Source organism: Dermochelys coriacea, chromosome 6 (assembly GCF_009764565.3).
Source record: "Dermochelys coriacea isolate rDerCor1 chromosome 6, rDerCor1.pri.v4, whole genome shotgun sequence".
Classification (NCBI taxonomy): Eukaryota; Metazoa; Chordata; order Testudines; family Dermochelyidae; genus Dermochelys; species Dermochelys coriacea.
The window spans coordinates 116,575,114-116,596,798 of NC_050073.1; the positions used below are offsets into that span (position 1 = coordinate 116,575,114).

The following is a 21,685-nucleotide window of genomic DNA, read 5'->3' on the forward strand; positions in this document are numbered from 1 at the left end:
ACTGAGAGAAACATGGGATCCCACATGTATTTTTATAGTTCCTCTTTTCAAAATATAACTCTAGTTTAATTTCCTGGCTGATATACAAAATAATTTTCCTATGGACCTTTTTAAGGATCTAGCTCCTGCTGATCTGTCCACCTCAACATTTCAGTGAAATAGTCTTAAATTACACACTGGCATTTGGAGTAAGACTCTATTTGCAGGAGAAATAGCCTCAGAGTTGGGTATGGCTGGAAGTTAAGAATGCTAAGAGCAATAATACAGCCTCCCTTATAGAACTTTACCTTAAAGAAGGTGAAACAATACTTCCAGTCGCTCATTTATTGGTGGAGGTTCAAAAATTTGCCATGTTGTTGGTCCCAGTTACAATATGGTAGCCTTTGACATGGCTAAAATATGGTTTGGTTTTAGCATGGATGTGAACAAACAGTAATGTTAACGGGATCTGTTATCTTGCAATACAAAAGCTTTCTGTACCATGGAGGACCTTCTGTGAAGTAAGTGGTTTGTTGCACGGTTTAAATGATGCTTTCATTCAATTTTCCCTTGTCCTCACTGATTAAAGAAAAGTTAGGGTGGGTAATTTCTTGGTATGTGCCTAAGCACCAACAGAACTTATTTATATGATACTTATTTATGGTATTAATCTGCATGGTATCAAAGTGCCTCAAACACTGATGAAGCACGTTTCCAGCAAAAAAAAAAAAAAAAAAAAAAGCCTCATAACACTAACCATATAACGTAGTATGACTCAAGAGATACAATCTGTAAGAACTCTTATCTGCTGAATTTATTGTTTTTATCAGACTACACCTCTACCCATTCTGCTAATGGTGCCAGCTTCTGCACCCCAATTGTCTATTTCTTTACAACCACATCAAGGGTTATATGTGAAAAAACCTTCCTCAGCTGCTAAGCAAAACAAATAACCTTTCCTCATTTAACTCTCAGAAGTCCCACATCTTAATTGCTTTTTTGTAAGCATCAAGGAAGTCATCTATTATTTCTCACTAATCTTATGACTGTCCTCTCTCCCTTTTATGTTGCAGGAAGGGGCAAACTATTGGGTGGAAAGGATGCAAGTTCAGTAGCGCAGAAGCTTTTTGTGGGGAGTAGATGGGGTAGAGGCAGGAGATGTAGTGTGATTAGTCTAAACAAAACAAAAAAAAGCAAAAATGTATTCCTATTACCATTGATAACTTTTCTTGGAAGCTATATCCCTTTCCTTCATCTTTCATCCATCTTTTTCATGCAAGTTTTTTGCAAAGGTAATTGCATATACAATAAAATGTGATCAAATCATACTATAACACCCCATTGAACAGTTGCACAATTGTGTTACATATGTGTAAATAAACATTGCATCAATGACATAATTAGTTGATAGTTTGTTAGGTTTCAATTATAAGCTAAACTTCTCCCAAAAAGGTCTCTGAACAAGAAGGAATTCTGAAATAAAATATAGGGTAAAAAAATACTTTGTTTGAAGTACAATTATAATATATAATAATAAATAATAATATATAATAAATAATATAAAATATAATTATAATATATAATCATTATATGGATTATAAATCTATTTCTTCTTGCAGACATTTAAAAAGGTATAACCACAGACTAAATACACATCCCTAGTATTATTAAGTGATATAATTCAGTCCATCTTTGTCCTACTTTTTCAAAATTAAAAGCATGGACGATGACCAGAGGGACTGATTTCTTTATACATGGGTCTGAACTTCCTGCTCAATCAAGTTGTGTATATTATGAATGAACTTCTCATTTACATACCAGATGAACTCCTTCACGCAGATCAGAGCTCCTATGAGATACAGGACCCCAATAAGGTGCCACCAAGAGGAGCAACAGCATCTGAGAGGGATAACCTACAAGATGATCATGCATGGGGGGGAGGGCAGAGAATATCCCACATATATGAATTGTGTATAGATAACATTCAACACCCCTCCCACCCACAATTATTGATTAGTAACTACTCTTGTTGGTGATCTTATCAATTTCTGAATAATTTAATCTTTCATTACAATGAAAACTATTTCTAGCCTTTATGGCTGCAAAAGATCACCTGACTCTGACAGATGTAATGCTATCTTCCAGATTCCGCAGAGATAGACTGAAACATCACCAGGTGTGAACTGTGCTCTATTACTTTCAAGAAAAGAAAAGGAGTACTTGTGGCATCTTAGAGACTAACAGTACTCCTTTTCTTTTTGCGGATACAGACTAACACGGCTACTACTCTGAAACCTGTTTATTACTTTCAGTAGCATATTGACAATGAGGCCAAATGAAGAAAATTCAGTTACCAATATTTAACTCTTTCATTGATATTAACAGATACTTTGGGATTATAATCAGAATTAGAGGATAGTGCAACCACTGTCTCCTCCCCCTTCTATACAAGTACAACGTTTTCTGCTTTCAGGTAGCTTTTCCTGATGCAGTAACAACTGCTTTGATTAGTTTTTATATATGTTCACAGTAATTATTCCATAATAGGGATTGGTTCATGTGGCCTAATGGTAGTGCAATAAAGAACACTGCATAGCTGAACAGTGGCACTTTCAATTGAGTGATAATGTTGACGGGACTCCCCTTTGGTTTCTGTTCAGTTCCAGGTTTGGACATCTGAAGTGGAACCATCCGGAAAGTGGCAGTGGGATAAAAAATGGGAAGAGTGGACTCACAGAGAAGTCCATTTCCACTTGAAAAAAACTGATTAAGTATTTAACTTAAATATCACCATTTGGGGCTTGTTTTTTTTAAGTCTCAAGCTTACAAACACTCCCACAGGTGAGCTGCAGTTACAGTACAACTTCAGAGTTAGGAACACCAGAGTTACAAACTGACCAGTCAACCACACACCTCATTTGGAACTGGAAGTATGCAGTCAGGCAGCAGCAAAGATATTTTAAAAAAAAACGGCAAACGGTACAATACGGTGTTAAACAAATTACTAAAAAATAAAAAGAAAGCATTATTTTTCTTCTGCTTAGTAAAGTTTCAAAGCTGTATTAAGTCAATGTTCAATTGTAAACTTTTGAAAGAACCACCATAACATTTTGTTCAGAATTACGAACAACCTCCATTCCCGAGGTGTTCATAACTCTGAGGTTCTATTGTATTTTCATAACAAAGCCTAAGGATTTTCAATTCATGACCTTGCTTTTTAACCTTCAAACACATATTTGGAGCAGTAGAGCATACTGTTTTGCTAGGACATATTGTTATGGCACTGAAAAACTCATCAATGAGCCACAGATCTTGGGAAAGCATCACTGGCATACTTCTGAGATGTAACGATCTTGATGTAAAAAAAACCAAACAAATTCAAGTTACATTATCTTTTTAAAGGTGACCTACAGAAGGAAAATAATTGGATATGTGCCCTTTTTTGTTTTGTTACAATGTCTAAAGAAGGCTTTCATTATATTCTGTTTGTTTTTTACATTAGAAACTCAGGGCATGTCTAACCTGGAAGACAACACAAGAACTAGGAGTGAAAGTTCAGCCAATTGAGAGATGAAGACTGTTTAAGTGCAATGACTAATCTTTTGGAGAAATAACATTTCTGTTAAAGATTACTAACCCCTGTTCTCTTCAATTAATGTGTGAGTGTTTATATATCCCAAAATCTCTGACACCTACAATCCAGCTGGCAAAACTGGGGAAGAATGAACTGTTTCTGATATTTCTAAAGTAAAAAAAGACAAGCATAAAGAAAACCATTAAAAAAAGTTTTTCAGGACTGCTGTATAAATCAGAAAAGTTACCCTTAAAAGCCTTTTAAAAAACCTTTACAGATCATCTTTAAACTTTGTTTACATCTTTAGACTTTACATTAACTAAATTTAAAATACTGACATCAAACACTTCTAACTTTTTTTTTTTTTACTCCATATCCTCAAGAACAACATCTTCTGAGAACAGAGTTGTATACTCTAAAAGCTAGATACTGGTCCAGCACTGAAAAGACAGACTTGTGAGCCCATGTCCACACTTAGTGCCCAGAACAGTAAAGTCTACAAGAATGAGTACAAAAAAGTAGCTATAAACTTCTCCTTGTACATATTCAGAGTCAACTTACTTTTCACTCCTGTTAGCACTGTACAGCCAATTCAACTACAGAAACGTGAGCTAGTTTCTTTTCTGTTTCACAAGTACACAGATAATCTTCACAGAGCTTAGTTAATATATTAGTCATGATTCATGTGGCAGAAAAGCAATTTGACCTATAGATTCCAGGTTGAATTTGCAGGGTCATCAAATTAATAAAAAGGCCATCTTTCCTTTCTGACACAGAAACATGGAAGCATACATATGTCATCTTCTAGGTCCCAATACAGTAAAGCACTTAAGCACATAAGTAATTTTATGACTGTGAATAGTCCAACAGAAGTCAACTGGATTTCTCACATGATTAAAATTAAGCACATGCTTACGTGCTTTACTGGACAGAGGCCATAATTGCTTATCAGAATGTAATGACACTTTACATTTGAACTTCCTGGGTTTTATAATGAAAACTGCATTTTAACAGGTTAAAATTCATTTTTAGAAATCAAGACCTCCTTACCGATATTGTAAACATCTTTAATTAGTAAAACTGAGAATTAAGAATCAAATTTACTTTTTACTATTTTTGCATACTTTGGCATTTCTCTAAACTCCAACACTGAAACTAGACTAGTCACTGTTCCTTTTGTTTATATTAAGATCTGATTCAATTTCATTTTCAGATACCCTTTCATTACTAAAACCATAAGGAACATAAGGATGGTCATACTGGATCAGACCAAAGGTCCATCTAGCCCGGTATCCTGTCTTCCAACAGTGGCCTATGCCAGGTGCCCCAGAGGGAATGAACAGAACAGGTAATCATCAAGTGATCCATCTCATCACCCATTCCCAGTTTCTGGTAAACAGAGGCTAGGGACACCATACCTGCCCATCCTGGCTAATAGCCATTGATGGACCTAGCCTCCATGAATTTATTGAGTTCCTTCTTCAACCCTGTTATATAATCTTGGCCTTCACAACATCCTCTGGCAAAGAGTTCCACAGACTGATTGTGTGTTGTGTGAAGAAATACTTCCTTTTGTTTGTTTTAAACCTGCTGCCTATTAATTTCATTTAGTGACCCATTTAGTGACCCCCTAGTTCTTGTGTTACGAGAAGGAGTAAACAACACTTCCTTCTTTACTTTCTCCATACCAGTCATCTTTTTTCCAAGCTGAAAAGTCCCAGTCTTATTAATCTCTCCTCATATGGCACCCATTCCATATCCCTAATAATTTTTGTTGCCCTTTTCTGTACCTTTTCCAATTCCAATATATATTTTTTGAGATGGGGCAACCACATCTGCATGCAATAGTCAAGATGTGGGTGTACCATGGATTTATATAAAGGCAATATGATATTTTCTGTCTTATCTATTCCTTTCTTAATAATTCCCAACATTGTTTGCTTTTTTGACTGCCACTGCACACTGAGTGGATGTTTTCAGAGAAGTATCCACAATGACTCCAAGATCTCTTTTCTGAGTCGTAACAGCTAATTTAGACCCCATCATTTGATATGTATAGTTGGGATTATGTTTTCCAATGTGCATTACTTTCCATTTATCTACACTGAATTTCATCTGCCATTTTGTTGCCTAGTCACCCAGTTCTGAGAGATACTTTTGTAGCTCTTTGCAGTCTGCCTGGGACTTAGCTAGCTGCAAATTTTGCCACCTCACTGTTTACCCCTTTTTCCAGATCATTTATGAATATACTGAATAGGAGTAGGCCCAGTACAGACCCCGATGGACACCATTATTCACCTCTCTCCATTCTGAGAACTGACCATTTATTCCTACCGTGTTTCCTATCTTTTAACCAGTTACTGATCATGGGATAAGAGGGACGTTACTCTCATGGACCACTTACTTTGCTTAAAAGCCTTTACTGAGGGCATCTGTCAAAGGCTTTCTGAAAATCTAAATTCAGTATATCCGCTGGAACCCTTTGTCCACGTTTGTTGACCCCCCTCAAAGAATTCTAATAGATTAGGGAGGCATGATTTCCCTTTACAAAAACCATGTTGACTATTCCCAATCAAATTATGTTCATCTATGTCTCTGACAATTTTGTTCTTTACTATAGTTTCAACCAGTTTACCTGACACTGAAGTGAGGCTTACCAGCCTGTAATTGCCAGGGTCACCATTGAAGCCCTTTTTAAAAATTGGCGTCACGTTAGCCATCCTCCAGTCATTTGGTACAGAAACTAATTTAAATGATAGGTTATAGACTACAGTTAGTAGTCCTGCAATTTCATATTTCAATTCCTTCAGAACTCTTGGATGTATACCATCAAGTCCTGGTGTCTTATTACTGTTTAGTTTATCAATTTGTTCAAAAACCTCCTGTAATGACACCTTAATCTGGGACAGTTCCTCAGACCTGTCACCTAAAAAGAATGGCTCAGGTTTGGGAATCTCCCTCATATCCTAAATCGTGAAAAACGATGCAAAGAATTAATTTAGTTTCTCCGCAATGGCCTTATTGTCCTTGAGTGCTCCTTTCAGTAGCCCCACTGAAATGTTTACTGTAAACACAGGGGAGTACTTATTTGATTAAAAACTCCCATTAGAATTATTATTCTCTCATCTTTCAAGAAAACACTTCTATTGTCTTTGGTCAAATTTGACTCTAAGTTTAGTTTTGGCAAAACTTTATTTTTACAAAACCCGAGTTTCCCTTTCCTACTACTAGAGAGAACTTGCATAGTCCTTTTCCCCTGAAGATTTCAACAATCAATTTAAATACCCGTTAAAAACTACTGTTCATATATCAACCAAAAAACAAGGCCAGAAAACATCCTTTTTAATGAAGACTTTATAAAACAGGTTTCTATTCACCAACAACTGAAAAAAACACCAATAAGGGACCTGATAAAATATATGTTAAATAAGTTACAAATTTCTGCTGAAACAGCGATCTACATTACCAGTTTACTGGATCAGAAATTTTAGAATTATTTTTGGACTGTATACTATTTGGGACAGAGACTCTTCCAACTTGGCAGTACAGTTGTGCAATAGCACTTCTCACCCTTCCCCGCATTTTGGTTCCCTCTCCTTTTAAATGTTCTTGCTAGTCTTACGAATTCAAGAATTCGCCCCCTTATCATGAATGCTTATGAAATCCCATCCTATCTATACCACGTTACTCAGAGAAGCCATGGAAAGACGATCTCCCTATGAAGCTGTGACACGCATTGTCTAGGTATCATGAAATACAGCAACACTTGGTGAACTGCATTTCATGGACCTACAGCCAAACAAACCAACCAACATTCTCAGTCCACCAACATCCTTTCAGGCACTATACTATATTTAAGGAGGCTTTACACTTTGTACCCTGGAATTATTACAGTGATGGGCACTTTACTGAAGGGACAGTCAACTTAAACTTGACAGATGTGAGATTTTTTTACTTATAATATTATATTATTATATCTGAAAGATGTTGGAGGAAAAACATTTTTAAAAATGTGAAGATGTGATCATAAAACCACAAAAATCTGCAAGAAAACGGAGGGACTTTTGCATATGAAAAATAAACCAGATTTCAAGTTGACTGTCTCCATTTAAAGCACTGATGATTTCAGTGAACCGAGGACTAAATTGCCAGGGCCACTCATAACATGGCAGGAGCTGCACAAGCTTCCCTACACAGCTCTGCCAAGGCACTAGCATCTTGACCTAAGGCATCTTTGTTATTCAAGTAATTGGTCTCTATAAAACAGCAACTCATGCCAAAGTGAACATTTTTATGGTGTGGATCAACAGACACTAGCATCAAGGATGGAAGTAAACTTATTCTCATTTGTGACCCAAATTTGAACGCAGATTTCCACAAGTAAAAACCTAGGGCAGTAAACCCCTGACTTAAACAATAGTCAGATTCATTTTATAAAAAGAATGAACATTTGTTACAAATACTGTATATTCAGTTGCAATAAGACTGTACTTCCCAAGATGTTAGAAGGCATTTAAAATGTGATAAACTAATTAAATAAAAGTTATGGATACACCTTTGTTTTACCCAATTCTTACACAACTTTTGCTGAACCGATAAACTCAAAAAAAATCTTATGACATTAGAATAGGCCTGATTTTAACTTTTAATCAATCATGGTTATTATAGTTATATAAAGTTTGTATTTAATTCATCTTTGGGAAGCAGATGCTTAATAATCTGAATTCCACTAAAGGGGCAAAGTGTAATAAGATCTCCCTTTTATCGACAGCTGCGGTCTAAAACATATAAATTGCATAAGTTTACAAATTAAACCACGCCCAACTGAAATCTTTAAGAAGTATTTTGGGGCCAGCTTTAAAAGGCTGGTCTCAGCAAGAATGTGACTCAGTTTAACTGTGTTTAAACTATACTCTAGGTAAGAAACAACCAGCTTGATTTCACAGGGGGAGAGGGGGGGCTATGTATAATATACTGCTTGTGATAGAATTTGCATCAAACTATCAAGTGAATGCCTGTTCAGACATGTTAACTTCAACCAACTCTCACCAATCCCTTGATATCTCCATCCTCCTCTTCCGAGTTTTCCACTGAAACATCTCTACAAACCTTGCCACAGAAAGCCCAGTAAATACTTATGTTTTCCATATATTTACTTTTAAAAAAAGAATAAAAGCACTGAATACTGACCACAAAAAGCTAAGATTTACCAGATAACTACTTTCCAGAGGACTAAGCCTATTAGCAAGAGTTAGGCCTTGTCTACATTAGAAAGGGTTTGCCAGTATAGCTGTATATACCAGAAGCATCTTATACCAGCAAAAGTGTTCCCAACAAAAACAACAACAAAATAAGTTATACTAGCAAAAGGACTTTTTTCCCCTAGTCTAACTGCATCTATCCTAGGGCTTTTGCCAGCAAAACTGTGTTGGCTAAAGGCATGATTTTTTCCAGTCCACTAGCTATGCCAGCAAAACTGAGTGTACACTAGGACTTGGATACAAGAAACAAGGGGGCAGGTTAGAGGAGACCCCATAAAGCAAGCGAGATTCAGGGACAAAACACTTGTGAGATGCCTAATCCCTATTGCAGGGAAGGATGCTGAAATTTCTACCAAAATGTTTTTCTTCTTCAAGGGCTCCATCTTTATGGATGCTGACAGGAAGAATCAGATACTAAACACGAAGCTCCTATCCCTCCTCACCCCAACTGCTGGAAGGGAGCAGGAGCTTAAAGAAGGGTCTCTGCTACTTCATGTCTCCCCCAACCCCAATTTTCTCACTCCTCTTTTCTCTGAATAACTCTCCAGTTCTTGCTTCTGTTGCTGTTCATAGCTTTCCCAAGCAGGAGGAGGAATGTGAAACCGACAATTCTTGATAGTTGCTTCCCACAGGTTTCAACAGCAGCGAACCTTGTTAATTTCACATTACTAAGGCTTGGCAAAGCCTGGATCAGCAGCAGCACAGGCATTGGAACAATCTTTCTGAAGACATCAAAAAATACTGCACGGGTCCACATTTGGAAGGCCCTTTCTCAGTCATAAGATTATAAAACCTTATTTTATAAATGAAAGCTTAAATTTTGAAGACACTGATGACTTAGGCCCCATGTTGGGGAAATCTTTCCCCTCATCACTGGTGAATGGTGTGTGGAGCTTGAAGCCTTACTGCCCTCAACGGTCTTTCCTTTTAAGATAGGCATCTGCTTCAAAGAATAACTCCTTTGTGGGCAATACTGGGCCCTAAACCGTAATGTTATCACAATAGTGATTCTCAGCAAGCAACAGGCTTTCTAACTTGTCAAAGGACATACCAACCGTAAAACTAGTCCCTCATAAGCAAGACAGCAAAGTTGAGGAGCCCTTATTGTTCACCAGGATGTATGTCAAAGAAATGCTCATCAGATCAGTTTTTTCAAAACTATTAATTTGCAGCACATCCTAAACATCTCTCTGGCTAGTACAGTTCATGTTGGTTGCAGGGAAAAAAAAAAAAAAAAAAAAAAAAAAAAAAAGATTCTCAGCCCACATCTCTGACATTTAAAAAACCAAAACCAGCCAAGATTACCAAGTACGTCAATGGGCAATAGTTTTACAAGGGGCCTAATCTCTCCCACCCACTCTTAACATGGGAAATGAGACAGCATATGCTTCATCTATGTAACCTATGCTTTGGTCTCAACATTGTTTTTAAAGACCTTAAGGTGTAACTCTAACTTGAAATGAGTTTCAACGGTTTGCCTTGGGAGGCGAGCGTGGAGGAGGCGGCGGCTAATATAAAAATAAGAAATCACTGTCTGGGAGTGTTTATGCAGTGACCCTTGGTGGGGTGGGGTGCTTTATAAATAGATGTGTTTCTTAATGGTGCCCTGCCCCAAGTGCTGTGCGGCGGCTGGGGGGGGATGCGTGTGTGTGTCCAACCATTATTAATGGAGCTCGGCTGGCTAGGAGCGCTGCTGGGTGGTTACTTGCAGCAGGCCCGGGGCCGCTCTCACCCAGGGGAGCGGAAGGGGGGGGGTGTCACCCCGCTACCCCCCACTCCGCAATGCGGGGCTGGCGCCCTGGGGACAAGCCCCTGGTCACCTTCACCCCCTTAAATGCAGCATCCCAGGCAGGGGCAGACTCGCTCGCAGAGCCCGCCTCGGTACCGGCTGTTGCCCGCGATGGCAACTCCGCGAGGGGCGGAAGGGGGGATGTCACACACCCCGCCCGCCTCCCTCCGTAACCCCGCGCGGGCCGCCTCCGCTTGTTTACAGGCCCCGGGGCCCAGGCGGCGGCGCGGCCCTCAGCGCCCTAGCGTACTCCGCCCCGCCGCCTCCCGCTCGGCCCGCCTGGCCCGCCTCCCCACTCGAGCCCCGCACTGCGCAGCAGCACTTACTTACCCCGCGGCGGCGGCGGCCAAAGGCACCGGCTCTCCGGGGAGTGGGCAGGGCCCGCGCTCCGGGCGGGCCGGGGTAGGGAGGGATCCGCGGCGGGGCTGGGCCGGCGGGCCGGCGGCCTCGCTTCAGTTCATTCACAGGCAGCTGCGGAGAGCGGCTCTCTGGCCAGGGGGAACCAAGCGCTCATCCCCTCCTCCCGCTCCCGCTCCCGCCCCCACCCCGCTCGCTCGCTCGCTCCCGGCGGCGAACCCAGCGCCGCCCGCCGCCGACTCGCGCAGACCCCGCTCCCCTCCCTGAGCGGCACACGCGCGCTCCCGAACTACTGCCGCCGCCGCGCGCTCTCTCTCTCCTTCCACCCCGCTGTGTGCGGCGCGCGCTCCCCGCCGTCCCTTCGCCAGCGTGCACGCGGCTCCTTCCTCCTCTCTAAAGCCTGGGCTCAGGACTGCTGCTGCTGCGGCTGCCGCCGCCGCGTAAAGAGCCCGGATGTTGGTTGAGCTCGGAGAACGGCAAGGGAGGGGGAACAGACTGTTGAGCTATTACATCACCCCCCCCCCCGGCTCCCTACTGCGCATGTGCTGCCCGGGGTTCTGGCGGGGAGGGTGGTGTGTGTGTGTGTGAGAGAGAGAGAGCGCGAGCGCGCGCGAGAGACGCTGGGCGTGGGGGGATGGGCGGTAGACCCGCCCCCCTCATTGGGCGGGGGAGACAGCAGCTCTAGCCGGTGTGGAGCAGCCAGCCAGGACACAGAACCCCTCCCACCAGCATGCTCTCAGGCGGGAAATGGGGGAGAGACACTGTACAGCGCCCCCCCCACACACACACATGCTGCCCCTCAGGGGATCAGTGACCTATGCTGCTGTGTGGTGTAGCCAGCTCAGACTGATGTGATCACGATACTCGCCTGCTTTGAGGCTGCGGCTGGGGACTGAGTGTAACATGCATGGGGAAACCGTTTCTCAGTCCCCAGAGGGGAAAAAAAGACTGTACCACACAGCAAAATCTACATCCTGCTCGATACATACACCATCCCCACAGGGAAGGTACTCTGTAACGTGCACAGAAATGATACATGCACACACACGTGCACACCATGCTCAATAACAACCCCTGTACACAAGCACCCCACTCCCAGTAACACCTTTCCCCCCTCCCCCACATTGCTCACAGTAACATCTCCCTGAGATAAAATATACAATCCCCAACAGAGCTAACAAGCTAATATGGGCTCAGGTGGCCCTACACCAAGGCTCATGTGAGAGATGTCAGAATTGCAGGGAGGAGCTTAAAAGGGAGAAATTCAGCTCCAACTAGTGAGGAGAGTAGGTCCTGAGTTCATCCAGTTCTATTTTGTCTCTGACTATGATCCCACAACTGAGGACTTGTTCATGAAGATTTGCTTCACGTGGTAGCCATGTTAGTCTGTATCATGGAAAAACCATGAGGAGTCCTTATGGTGTCTAAGTCTCAAAGGTGCCACAAGGACTCTTCGTTGTTTTATTTTTGTGAAGATTTGCAGCATTGATGGGACCCCGACCCAGCTAAACTTCCTGGACGTGACAGGGCAGGAGGAGTTTCAGGGCCTGCGGAAGCAGTACATGTGCCCAGGGAAGGTTTCCTGCTCATTTGTGCCATCAGTGACCACAGCAGCTTCAATGAGATCAGCAAGTTCCACACCCAAACCCTGCAGATCAAAGATCAGGATTAGTTTCCCATGATCCTTGTGGGCAACAAGGTCAGCTTGGACCTACAGCAGCAGGTGCCCAAAGAGGAGGCATTGGCCTTCGCCCAAGAGAATTGCATCCCCATACACGGAAGGTACTGCCTCAACATGAATGAGTCCTTCCACAAGGTCATCAGAGCCCTCAGGAGCTCTCAGGAGCTGGAGAACCCCCTGTTCACACAGTGCACCCCTCCAAATAAAAAGTCTGAGAGCTGCCCCTGCTTCATCCTCTACTGAGAGGGGTGCTCCTCCCCCACAACCACTTTACCCCAACACTGTGGAGGAAGAGAGAAGCCCACCCTGAATTCTCCTGGTGGCTGGGGGGCCAATGGGAGAGGTGTGAAATATTCTATAGCTGTGTGTGTATATATTTACAAATAGCTATATTATGGGGAGGCAGATGATGGGAGCCCGGCTAATATTTTGGGATGAAGCAAGACAAGGATTCCTCAGCCAATTGATGCACAGTAACCCTGGAGGGAGGATGAATCAACTTATATTGGAACTGCACCTTGATCTTAGCTAGGTAACCTAGTTGGGCCCACAGCTTTACAGAAGTACTCTGGGGGAACAGGGGGAAGCATTCTGGAAGGGGTGGACTATCTGGGCTCAGCCAGAGGGCTAAGCCTCTTAGGATTGGACTGGTGTGCTGAAACACTTGGTCACTGCAGAGCAGAGGCCTAAATGAGTTCTGGGGCCTGGTTTAGGACCTACGGGTGCCCTAGTGTTTAGAAACATCAGTGACAAAATGGTAGACACTGCGGGCATGACTTTCCCACCCCTGGAGAAGTGGGAGGACTGATTGACCCAAATGGGGAACAACCAAGGCCTAAGTGTTTGGTTTGGTAAGACAATGGCTACATGGACCTAGAGCATTTTCTGAAGTTGATGACTGAAAGCCCAGCCCGAGACTCAGACTGGAGTCGAGGTGTCCAAACTCATCTTGGTGGAGCATTTTGCCCACATACTCCTGGCTGGGGGTAGAGATCGGTACTCAGACACTGTCCTGAGACACTAGCGAATGTAGTCTGTCTTATGGAAAACTATCTGGCTACTGAAGTGGCTTTTGCTGTGTCATACCAGAGACCACCTGAAGCCACTGCGGTCCCTCTATTCAAAGGAGAACCTAGTTGGGGCAATTTAGAGCCTGATGGTTCAGTGTTGGGCACAGAAGTGCCAATCCCTAGGGGACACAGCAGGCCACAGGGCCCTGAATTGGCTCCCTGTGGAAAACCCTGTCACCCTGGGCCCCAGCCCAGACAAAGGCTTCTGGGACTACCCCAGTCTCTTCTTCAGGAAAACAAGGGGTGGGAGCAGACAAGTCACAAAGGAAGGGGTCACCTTGAATATTAGGCACAAGGCTGGAGCTCAGCATGTCAGCTGTGGGAGTTTGCTTCTTGTGTGGGCACACAGGACACTTGTCTCGCTCTTGGCCACATATGGAGTGTGGTTATGGACAGATGTAGATGATGGAAAGTCAAGCCCATAAGCAGACCCTGGCAAAACTAACTATCCCTATTTGGATAAACGGGACAGAGATGAAAGGCCTGGTGGATTCTGGGTGTGATCAAACCCTGATTTGGGATGCTTTAGTTTCCCTCAGGGCTATGAGGTTTGGGACCATCTTTCTGCAATGTATTCATGGGAACTTTAAATGTTATCCCAGTGCTCACATGCAATTGACAGCAAACATGAAGTCCCTTATAGTGGAGCTGCCCCAGATGCTAGCCTACACCATTATCTTGAGATGGGATTGGGAGCATTTCTCAGAGGTACTGGGAGAATTTAAGCCCTCAGAGGGGTAAACTGAGGAGACTCTGGGAAGTGGAGCCTGGATATTGGCAGGTATAGGTGAGGAGCTGGACCCTGAAGACTGGGGTCCAGCCCAGCAGAATCTCCCACAGAGGTTCACCCTAATGATGAAACAATATTGGATACCCCTATTGGACCCTGAAGGGGGAGGGCATCATAACTAAAGGGACTGACTTCATGAGGGATCAGAGGGAGGGCAAAACCCTAAGATGAGCCTATGACCCTCTCTCAGTGGTCAACAGTGACGTAATAGGCCCACATCAAGCAGAGCAATACCCTCAGTTTGAGCTTCAGGCAGAGCAATTGTACCATCTGGAGAAAGATTGTTGGATGGTTGAAACTTGATTGCAAGTCCTTGTTCCCTGGCTTCATCAGCCTGACCACGCTTTCCCTTCTGTGGCCATGAGAAGACCTTGGCCAAGATTCTGGACCACTTCTACTGGATCAGGATTTACCAAGAGGGCAAAGACTTCTGCAGCCCGTGTCCTGAGTGCCAACTCATAGGACCTTAAGGGTTGGGCAAAGCCCCTCTAGTTCCACTCCCTGAGGTAAGTGTCCCATTTGAAATAATGGGGATGGATCTAGTTGGATCCTTAGAAAAGAGTACATATTAGTAATAGTGATTAGGCCTTCAAGTATCTGGAGGCAATCCTGCTACACTCCCACTCATGCAAAGATTATTGCAACGGAACTGCTAAAGATCATTTCCAGAGTTGGGGTACCTATGACGATCATCACCATTCAAGGCACCAACTTCATATCTCATCTGTTGAAGGAGGTTTGTGATCTATTAAAAATAAAAATACTGTCTATGTATGTCTATCGTCTGCAAATTGAAGATCTGGTTGAATGGTTTTATCAGACCTTAAAAAGGATGTTGAAAAAGTGTATTGCTGTGAACCCCTGCCAGTGGGATCATGTTTTCAAAAGGGAGAGCTTATGCATATCTGTAGAAACATTGGCCCTAAAACTACACACACATTTCTCCAAACGAAGGCTCCAAATCAACACACAGAAAATTCTTTGGCCTCAATTCCTCTCATGAACACACACAATACTTTGCTGAATCTGTTTTAATTCCTCGAATTATATATCATCATGATGAATGTTTAGATTTGAATTAGTATTATTTACTGCTTTTGGTTGTATTTTTTTAAAATGTGACGGCAAATGTTAAGAAGCTGAATAAAAGTATGGTTTAGCTTTTTCAGTGCTGCCCTAGGTTTAAGCTGCAGGAATGCATGGGTACAGAGTTTTGCTGTTGTCATTTTCTATTTATATGTTTTTATCTGCAAATGGGATAGAGTCAAATAACCAAAGTACATTCTTAAAGGGTAACTTTGAGTTTGTCAGACCTAGTTTATTGGCATTGGCAACAGTTTACCAGAAACTCAAGGACCACAAATAATTTGAATAAAATAGAGCTATGTAGCTACACTCTTCTTTACTACATATTTGTAGCCTGAAGAAACTACAGCTCCCAGCACACAATTCTCTATGTAGGCTCAGAACAAGATAAGCTATTGACTGGGGGGACCTATAGTCTTTGGAGGCAGAACCTCCACATTAAGGAGGACAGCCCAGGCTTCATTGTAGAACTTCCACAGTACTATGTGTCATATGACAAAAGTGAATTCAGAATGAGTACTGTTCCATGGCACTGAACAAGGAAAAAGGAAAACATCCCTAAAGCTGCTATATCTGTCTGTCTCTCTGCTTCATTGTAGAATTTCTCCTTAGAGCCTTTGCTAGTCCTACTCCTGCCTAGCTTCCTGCTAAAGTTTTAAAGGAACTATCTTCTATACATCATATTTAACAAGAATATTTAATAAATTTTAAAGTTCAAGACAAGTTGTCAGCTTCATCATCATTCCACAATGAATTATCTATTAGCAATGAGGTGGGTTTTGTCCAGTTGATTCACTTGGATTTTCAGATTGCAATGGTGGAAAAACATGTTGATTAGGTTTAGGATTTTTCTCAACAAGACTATCTCCCTTCATGAAGAGTGTGTTTGAATACCATCGATACTAGGATCATGTAGCAATTCAGCTGGGTTTTGGAACCAGCAGGAGATTCCACTTCTTTCCTTTGTAATGACTATTTTGATCAGTGTTAATCAGGTAGAATCTGTGTGTGTTGGTGGTTTCCAGTATTTTCTCTCATCCAGTCTTAGCTAGATTTGGGGTCCTGGTCAAAGTATGGGTAAATTTTGGGCTGCATTCCAATTGTTAAGAAGAAAACCTGAGATCTCTTAAATTTGGTTTCATGTTACTTAAGGAGGGCGAAATTTACCTATAACATTGGCATCATTCTGATATATTGATCCAAAAGTAGCTAAGCTGGATTTACTCCAGTGACTACAGGTCAGCAAATCAAATAAACAGTCTTTTTGTTGTAGATTTCTCTTAGTAATCTGTATTGGTACCTCTTCCAATCTGCCAGTAGTGGATGATGGGAACTGGAAGTAATATGCTTGAAATTACACCATATCCCAAAAGCTTAAAATTAAAAGATGACAAACTCTGATCTGTAGTCAGTGACTATTCATTCTGGGTGCCAGAATGAGACAAGATATATTTTAATTTCCCTGTGAGCTGTTGGTTCTAGTGAGAACTAGAATATATATTTTTATAAGAAAAATAGTTAATGGCTAGTAATTAAGTATATTCCTTTCTTTAGACAGACCTAGTGCGCTTCTTTTCCAAGGGTAATGCTTTGGGCATGAGAGGTTTTTAGAATGTGTCTTTCTGGTCATTCTGCCACACTGCAATTTGGATTCTTGACACTTGGTGAGGCCACAGTGTCCCTTATAAAGAAAAGGAGTACTTGTGACACCTTAGAGACTAACAAATTTATTAGAGCATAAGCTTTCGTGAGCTACAGCTCACTTCATCGGATGCATTTGGTGGAAAAAAAAGTTTTTTTCCACCAAATGCATCCGATAAAGTGAGCTGTAGCTCACGAAAGCTTATGCTCTAATAAATTTGTTAGTCTCTAAGGTGCCACAAGCACTCCTTTTCTTTTTGCGAATACAGACTAACACGGCTGCTACTCTGAAAAGTGTCCCTTATGTATCCTTTTCAATGTCATCTTTGTGGGACTACAGTATAATATATTTATGGCAATCAGTCCTCTAGTTTTGGAGCTTTGCCCTATCATTGCATGGAAGTCACAGACTGGATGTGAGACTTACTGCTAAGTAATTGTGCTATGTTATAAATTGAGATGCATTTTGCAGTTGTGTACCATCACTGGTGATCATTTTAACCAGTTCTGATTTTTAGGATGAGGCTGGAAGGCCACTAAAAATGGCACCCAGGTGTGCTTCTAGATCATCTTAAGCTTCTAGAAAACATGAATGATTAACAGGGTTCTTGGTAAGATGTCAACCACCACTAAAAATTGCCCATACTCTGCTGTAAGTATAAATCTCATCAAACATGAGTAATCGCTTGGCGCTTCAGGGATAACATGTCTAAAACTTTTTATTGATGATACCCAGGGCTTGCGATCTCATGATCTTGACATTGCTAAGACCCTACAAATATCTTGTGAAGCCGTCATGCCCATAAGACTGCAAAATATTCTCTATAGGGGAATACCTAGTCTTGGAATCTAAAAGCCATCTGGAACAAAATGCTACATGCTTCCAATCATCTCAGTGTAAATTCAGTAACACCCGGGCAAGTTTATATCTGCAGGCATCTGCTGAAACAGCTGTACACTTGGAAACTTCATAAAATGCCAGTAGTGAAGAAGAAGTCATTAGATGGTTTAGATTGCATGCCTGTGCTTTATCCACACCCAAACTGATTCTCCTTTAAGCATTTCATAAAGAGCTTGGCCTTTTGAGGAAAGCTTGGGTATGCATTTTCTTCATTCTTGAAATGTACCAGCTCCATTACAATTTGTCTTCCCGATATAGTTTTTTAAGAAACACTACACACAACCTCACACTCTGGCCACTCTGGGTCAAGCTTTGTGTTTTACTAGTATTTTTTGCGTATTTTGCGTATAAAACAAATACCTTGTTGTGCAGAGTGGTAGTGACTTTTTTTTTAAGAATAGCAGTCACTAACCTAAGACTCTTTAAGTCTGACTAATTATGCACAAATTCAGTAGGAGGTTCACAAAGCAATTTTCCTATTTTATCTTTAGTTGTGAATGAGAGAAAGTAATTATCAATGTTTGAATTTCTCTAGTGAAAATTTTCTGCTGGAAGTAAGCAACAGTTCAAAAAATCAAGAAAATTGAAATGTAGTAAGCACCTACATTTCAAAAGGATGGAAAACCCTTTACTTTGAAGACTTGTACCAGCAGAGGGTTTATGCTAGAATGGTGGCGATGGTGAGGGGGGGTTGTTTGGTTTGGTTTTATTCCTCACAATATTTATATTTTATATGTAGGTTTTTCAGTTGTTAATAACCATTACTTACCATCTTTATCACTCACATTCATATATCTAAATGAGAAGCAGTAAAGTATAGTAAGAACATCTTGGATGTTCTTCATGCATCCAATACTGTCTTTGATAGGGGATCTTTGTTTAAAGCTATAGGGAATCAGAATTCAGATTTGGTATGTGCTAACTCTAGATCCCATTTTCCAAACTCACAATTGTTATTAGCCAGTATTTGGCAACTGCTCAGGAACATCAGATTCAAAAGGGAGGTAGTGATAGCAAAACTAGAACATCATTTTCCTTTTTTGAAAATTAAGATGATACTTGGTAAAGATGCTGGATTGATAGCTCTGGAAATGAAAGTCCTAGAAAAGGTACAGGAGGGGCAAGCTTCCCCACACTGCTCTGCCAATGAGCTTTTACTATATTCTGGAGGGGCCACTTTTAGAGTATGTCTTCACTGCAGTGTTAGCTTGGGCTAGCCTAGCATGAGTGGAGCATCCCCACTGCAAAGCCCTACCTGTGCCAGAGCCATGTGATTGTGTCTACAATGGTGCTGAACTTGCTGGGCTGGATTTCTAGCAGAATGACTCACAGTTCTTAGTAGTACATTTAATTGGGCCACTCTGTGTATTCATTCGCAGTGTGTCAGGGGACAACTTGTCTGTCCTTCTTGGGTTCCTGGGGAAGTGCTCTTGTGGGTCTTACTGATGTCACGCCACAGTTTTACCACATGGTTGGTGTCAGCTTCTGGCCAACTGACAGCACAGGAGAGGGATTTATTGAATGGCATCTCTGTAACGGCTGTGGAAGTACAACAGAAATGGAGCAGGCAAATGTAGGTTTAAAACATAGTGCAGAATAAGGGAGGAGTTAGACAAGAAATACAGCCCAGGTGGAATTGTGGAATAGGACAGGAGGACTAACAGCACCCCAGCTTGATTAGCTTGCGTTCACACAGCAAAGTTGGTGGGTTGCCTGCTCAGGCTGAAGCGAAACCCAAGTTCGAGCCTATACCCTCAGCCATGCCTGCTAGCTCAGGCTTAAAGCACTCTCAAGCTCAGGGTAGAGGTTTTTTTGTGTGGTTGGGAAAGGGTTAAAGTGAAACACATGGGCTAGAGCCTGGGCAAACCCAACACTGAAACCTCCCCCTTTGTGGGCAAGGTGGCAGCTAGTTCAGTCTGTGGAGCATTTGAATTATTTTCTAACAATAAAGAACCCTTGCTGTGGGATTTTTTTTGGTGTGATTGGGTCTTGTGTAGGAAAAGGACAGAGAATTACAATTTATTTCAGAGCAGCCACACTAAATAGCTGTCAAATGGCGATGACTTTTGGTCACTATTAGCCTGCACCAGGTGATCTAGAGGAGAAAAAGTGCTGTCTTCTTCCCATTCAGTTTTCCAGGTAAGAATTCTACAGCTGAACCCAAGAGGCACAGATAATATGGCTCAAATTCAGACAGGGTGAATACCGTTTGACAACAGCGTTTTGACAGTTCACCAACATCTGCAAAACACCGTCTATTCAGAGGGTTCCTTTTGATAGTAATAAAAGAGCTGAATGTCCAGAAATATTTGTTTCTTTCCCCTAAATATAAAGGAATATCAAAAATAGCACCAAAAACATTTCTCAAATCTTTTTTTTTCTGTGAGATATGTGGCATATACAAAATACTCAATAACATGGGTTTTTACTGTTTTTAGTTGGATCTCATGTGGGAAATCTGCATGACATGTTCCACCAATGGGGTGAAGCATGGCAGCTATCTAACATCTTAAAGCAACACTATTCAACAGTTTAGGTGGATTTAGAAGTACTTTTCCATAAAGGCTGGGATAAACTCAGTGCGTGACACTACTTTTTTGACCTGCTGTCTTTCTGATTCTCATTCAGATACAAAGGGATGTATACTATTTTCCAGAATTGTCAGAATGCTGAACTCTCATTGATGAGCATTTGTAATGCCTGGATGTACAATTGCTAGAAGTTTTATTCTGGTCAGAAGATTATTCCACTTCCCAAGAAGAGTTGTGCACCACGGAACAACTCACATGTTTTATCAATTAGAGCTTTAGTCTTTACTTAATTTATCTGATAGTGTTTCTGTCATCGAAATGAGGGTTTATATAAGCCACTGATTTTTGTTTACTGTCTGCTATCAGCAGTCTGTGCATGGAGGCCTGGATCCTACACTCAGTAAAAAAGTGTCCATTGCTTTCAATGGTACAGTATCAAGTCCATAGTCACTAAGATATCTGAGGATGTAAAATGTCTGTAGTCCCAACCAGTTTTATAACCCGTCATAGGATTGTTTCAAGGGATTTTATTTAGCCTAAAGTAACTCAGATTCTAGTTCAATCATAGCTGTATAAACCTGCTGGCCCATGAAGATACTTCAGATTGAGTCATTAAGAGCCTTGCAAACTTCTCAGGTATTTTGGAGATAAGTTAATATTAAAGCAAGAAACTTCAAAATTTTATAAAGATAAGAATTCACAAAAGTGCAGCAGATTAGTTCAGACTAGAGGGTGAGATTTCTGCTTACTAAAGTTAAGCCTCTTGTATGACTAGTTTTCTCCTTTAAGTACCTGAATCTGGTTCACATCTTTGTACATTCAAACACTTATTTTTTGCCATATTCATTAATGTAAATCTAATCAATCACTGCTCTCGTTTAGCAAGCCTCTGAGCTACAACACAGCTAATAAGACATTTTTTGCATAAATTAACAGTTACAACTAGAGATGAGCTGGAATCAAAATGTTGGATTCAAACACTCAATATTTGGAGATATTTGAAATCTGAACCTAGATCAATATTT

At 41.5% G+C, this 21,685-nt stretch overlaps 2 protein-coding genes across 4 annotated transcripts in view; one reads left to right on the forward strand and one right to left on the reverse strand.

Annotated features, from left to right (window-relative positions):
* The window catches only part of PPM1A (protein phosphatase, Mg2+/Mn2+ dependent 1A), a 52,661-nt gene extending 41,261 nt beyond the window's left edge, over window positions 1–11,400 (reverse strand). Inside the window, exon 1 of one of the 3 annotated variants that reach the window (XM_038404665.2) lies at window positions 10,934–11,400. The gene's annotated coding sequence lies outside the window, so the exon portion shown is untranslated. The remainder of the gene's footprint in view (window positions 1–10,933) is intronic. The other 2 variants (XM_038404668.2, XM_038404671.2) reach the window with 2 other exon arrangements.
* LOC119857343 (ras-related protein R-Ras-like) lies at window positions 10,597–12,884 on the forward strand. The gene is given in 5 exon segments (XM_038406109.2): window positions 10,597–10,695; window positions 10,808–11,005; window positions 12,217–12,329; window positions 12,444–12,523; window positions 12,526–12,884. Coding segments are annotated over 5 exon segments (849 nt in total).
* The last annotated feature ends 8,801 nt before the right edge of the window (window positions 12,885–21,685 follow it).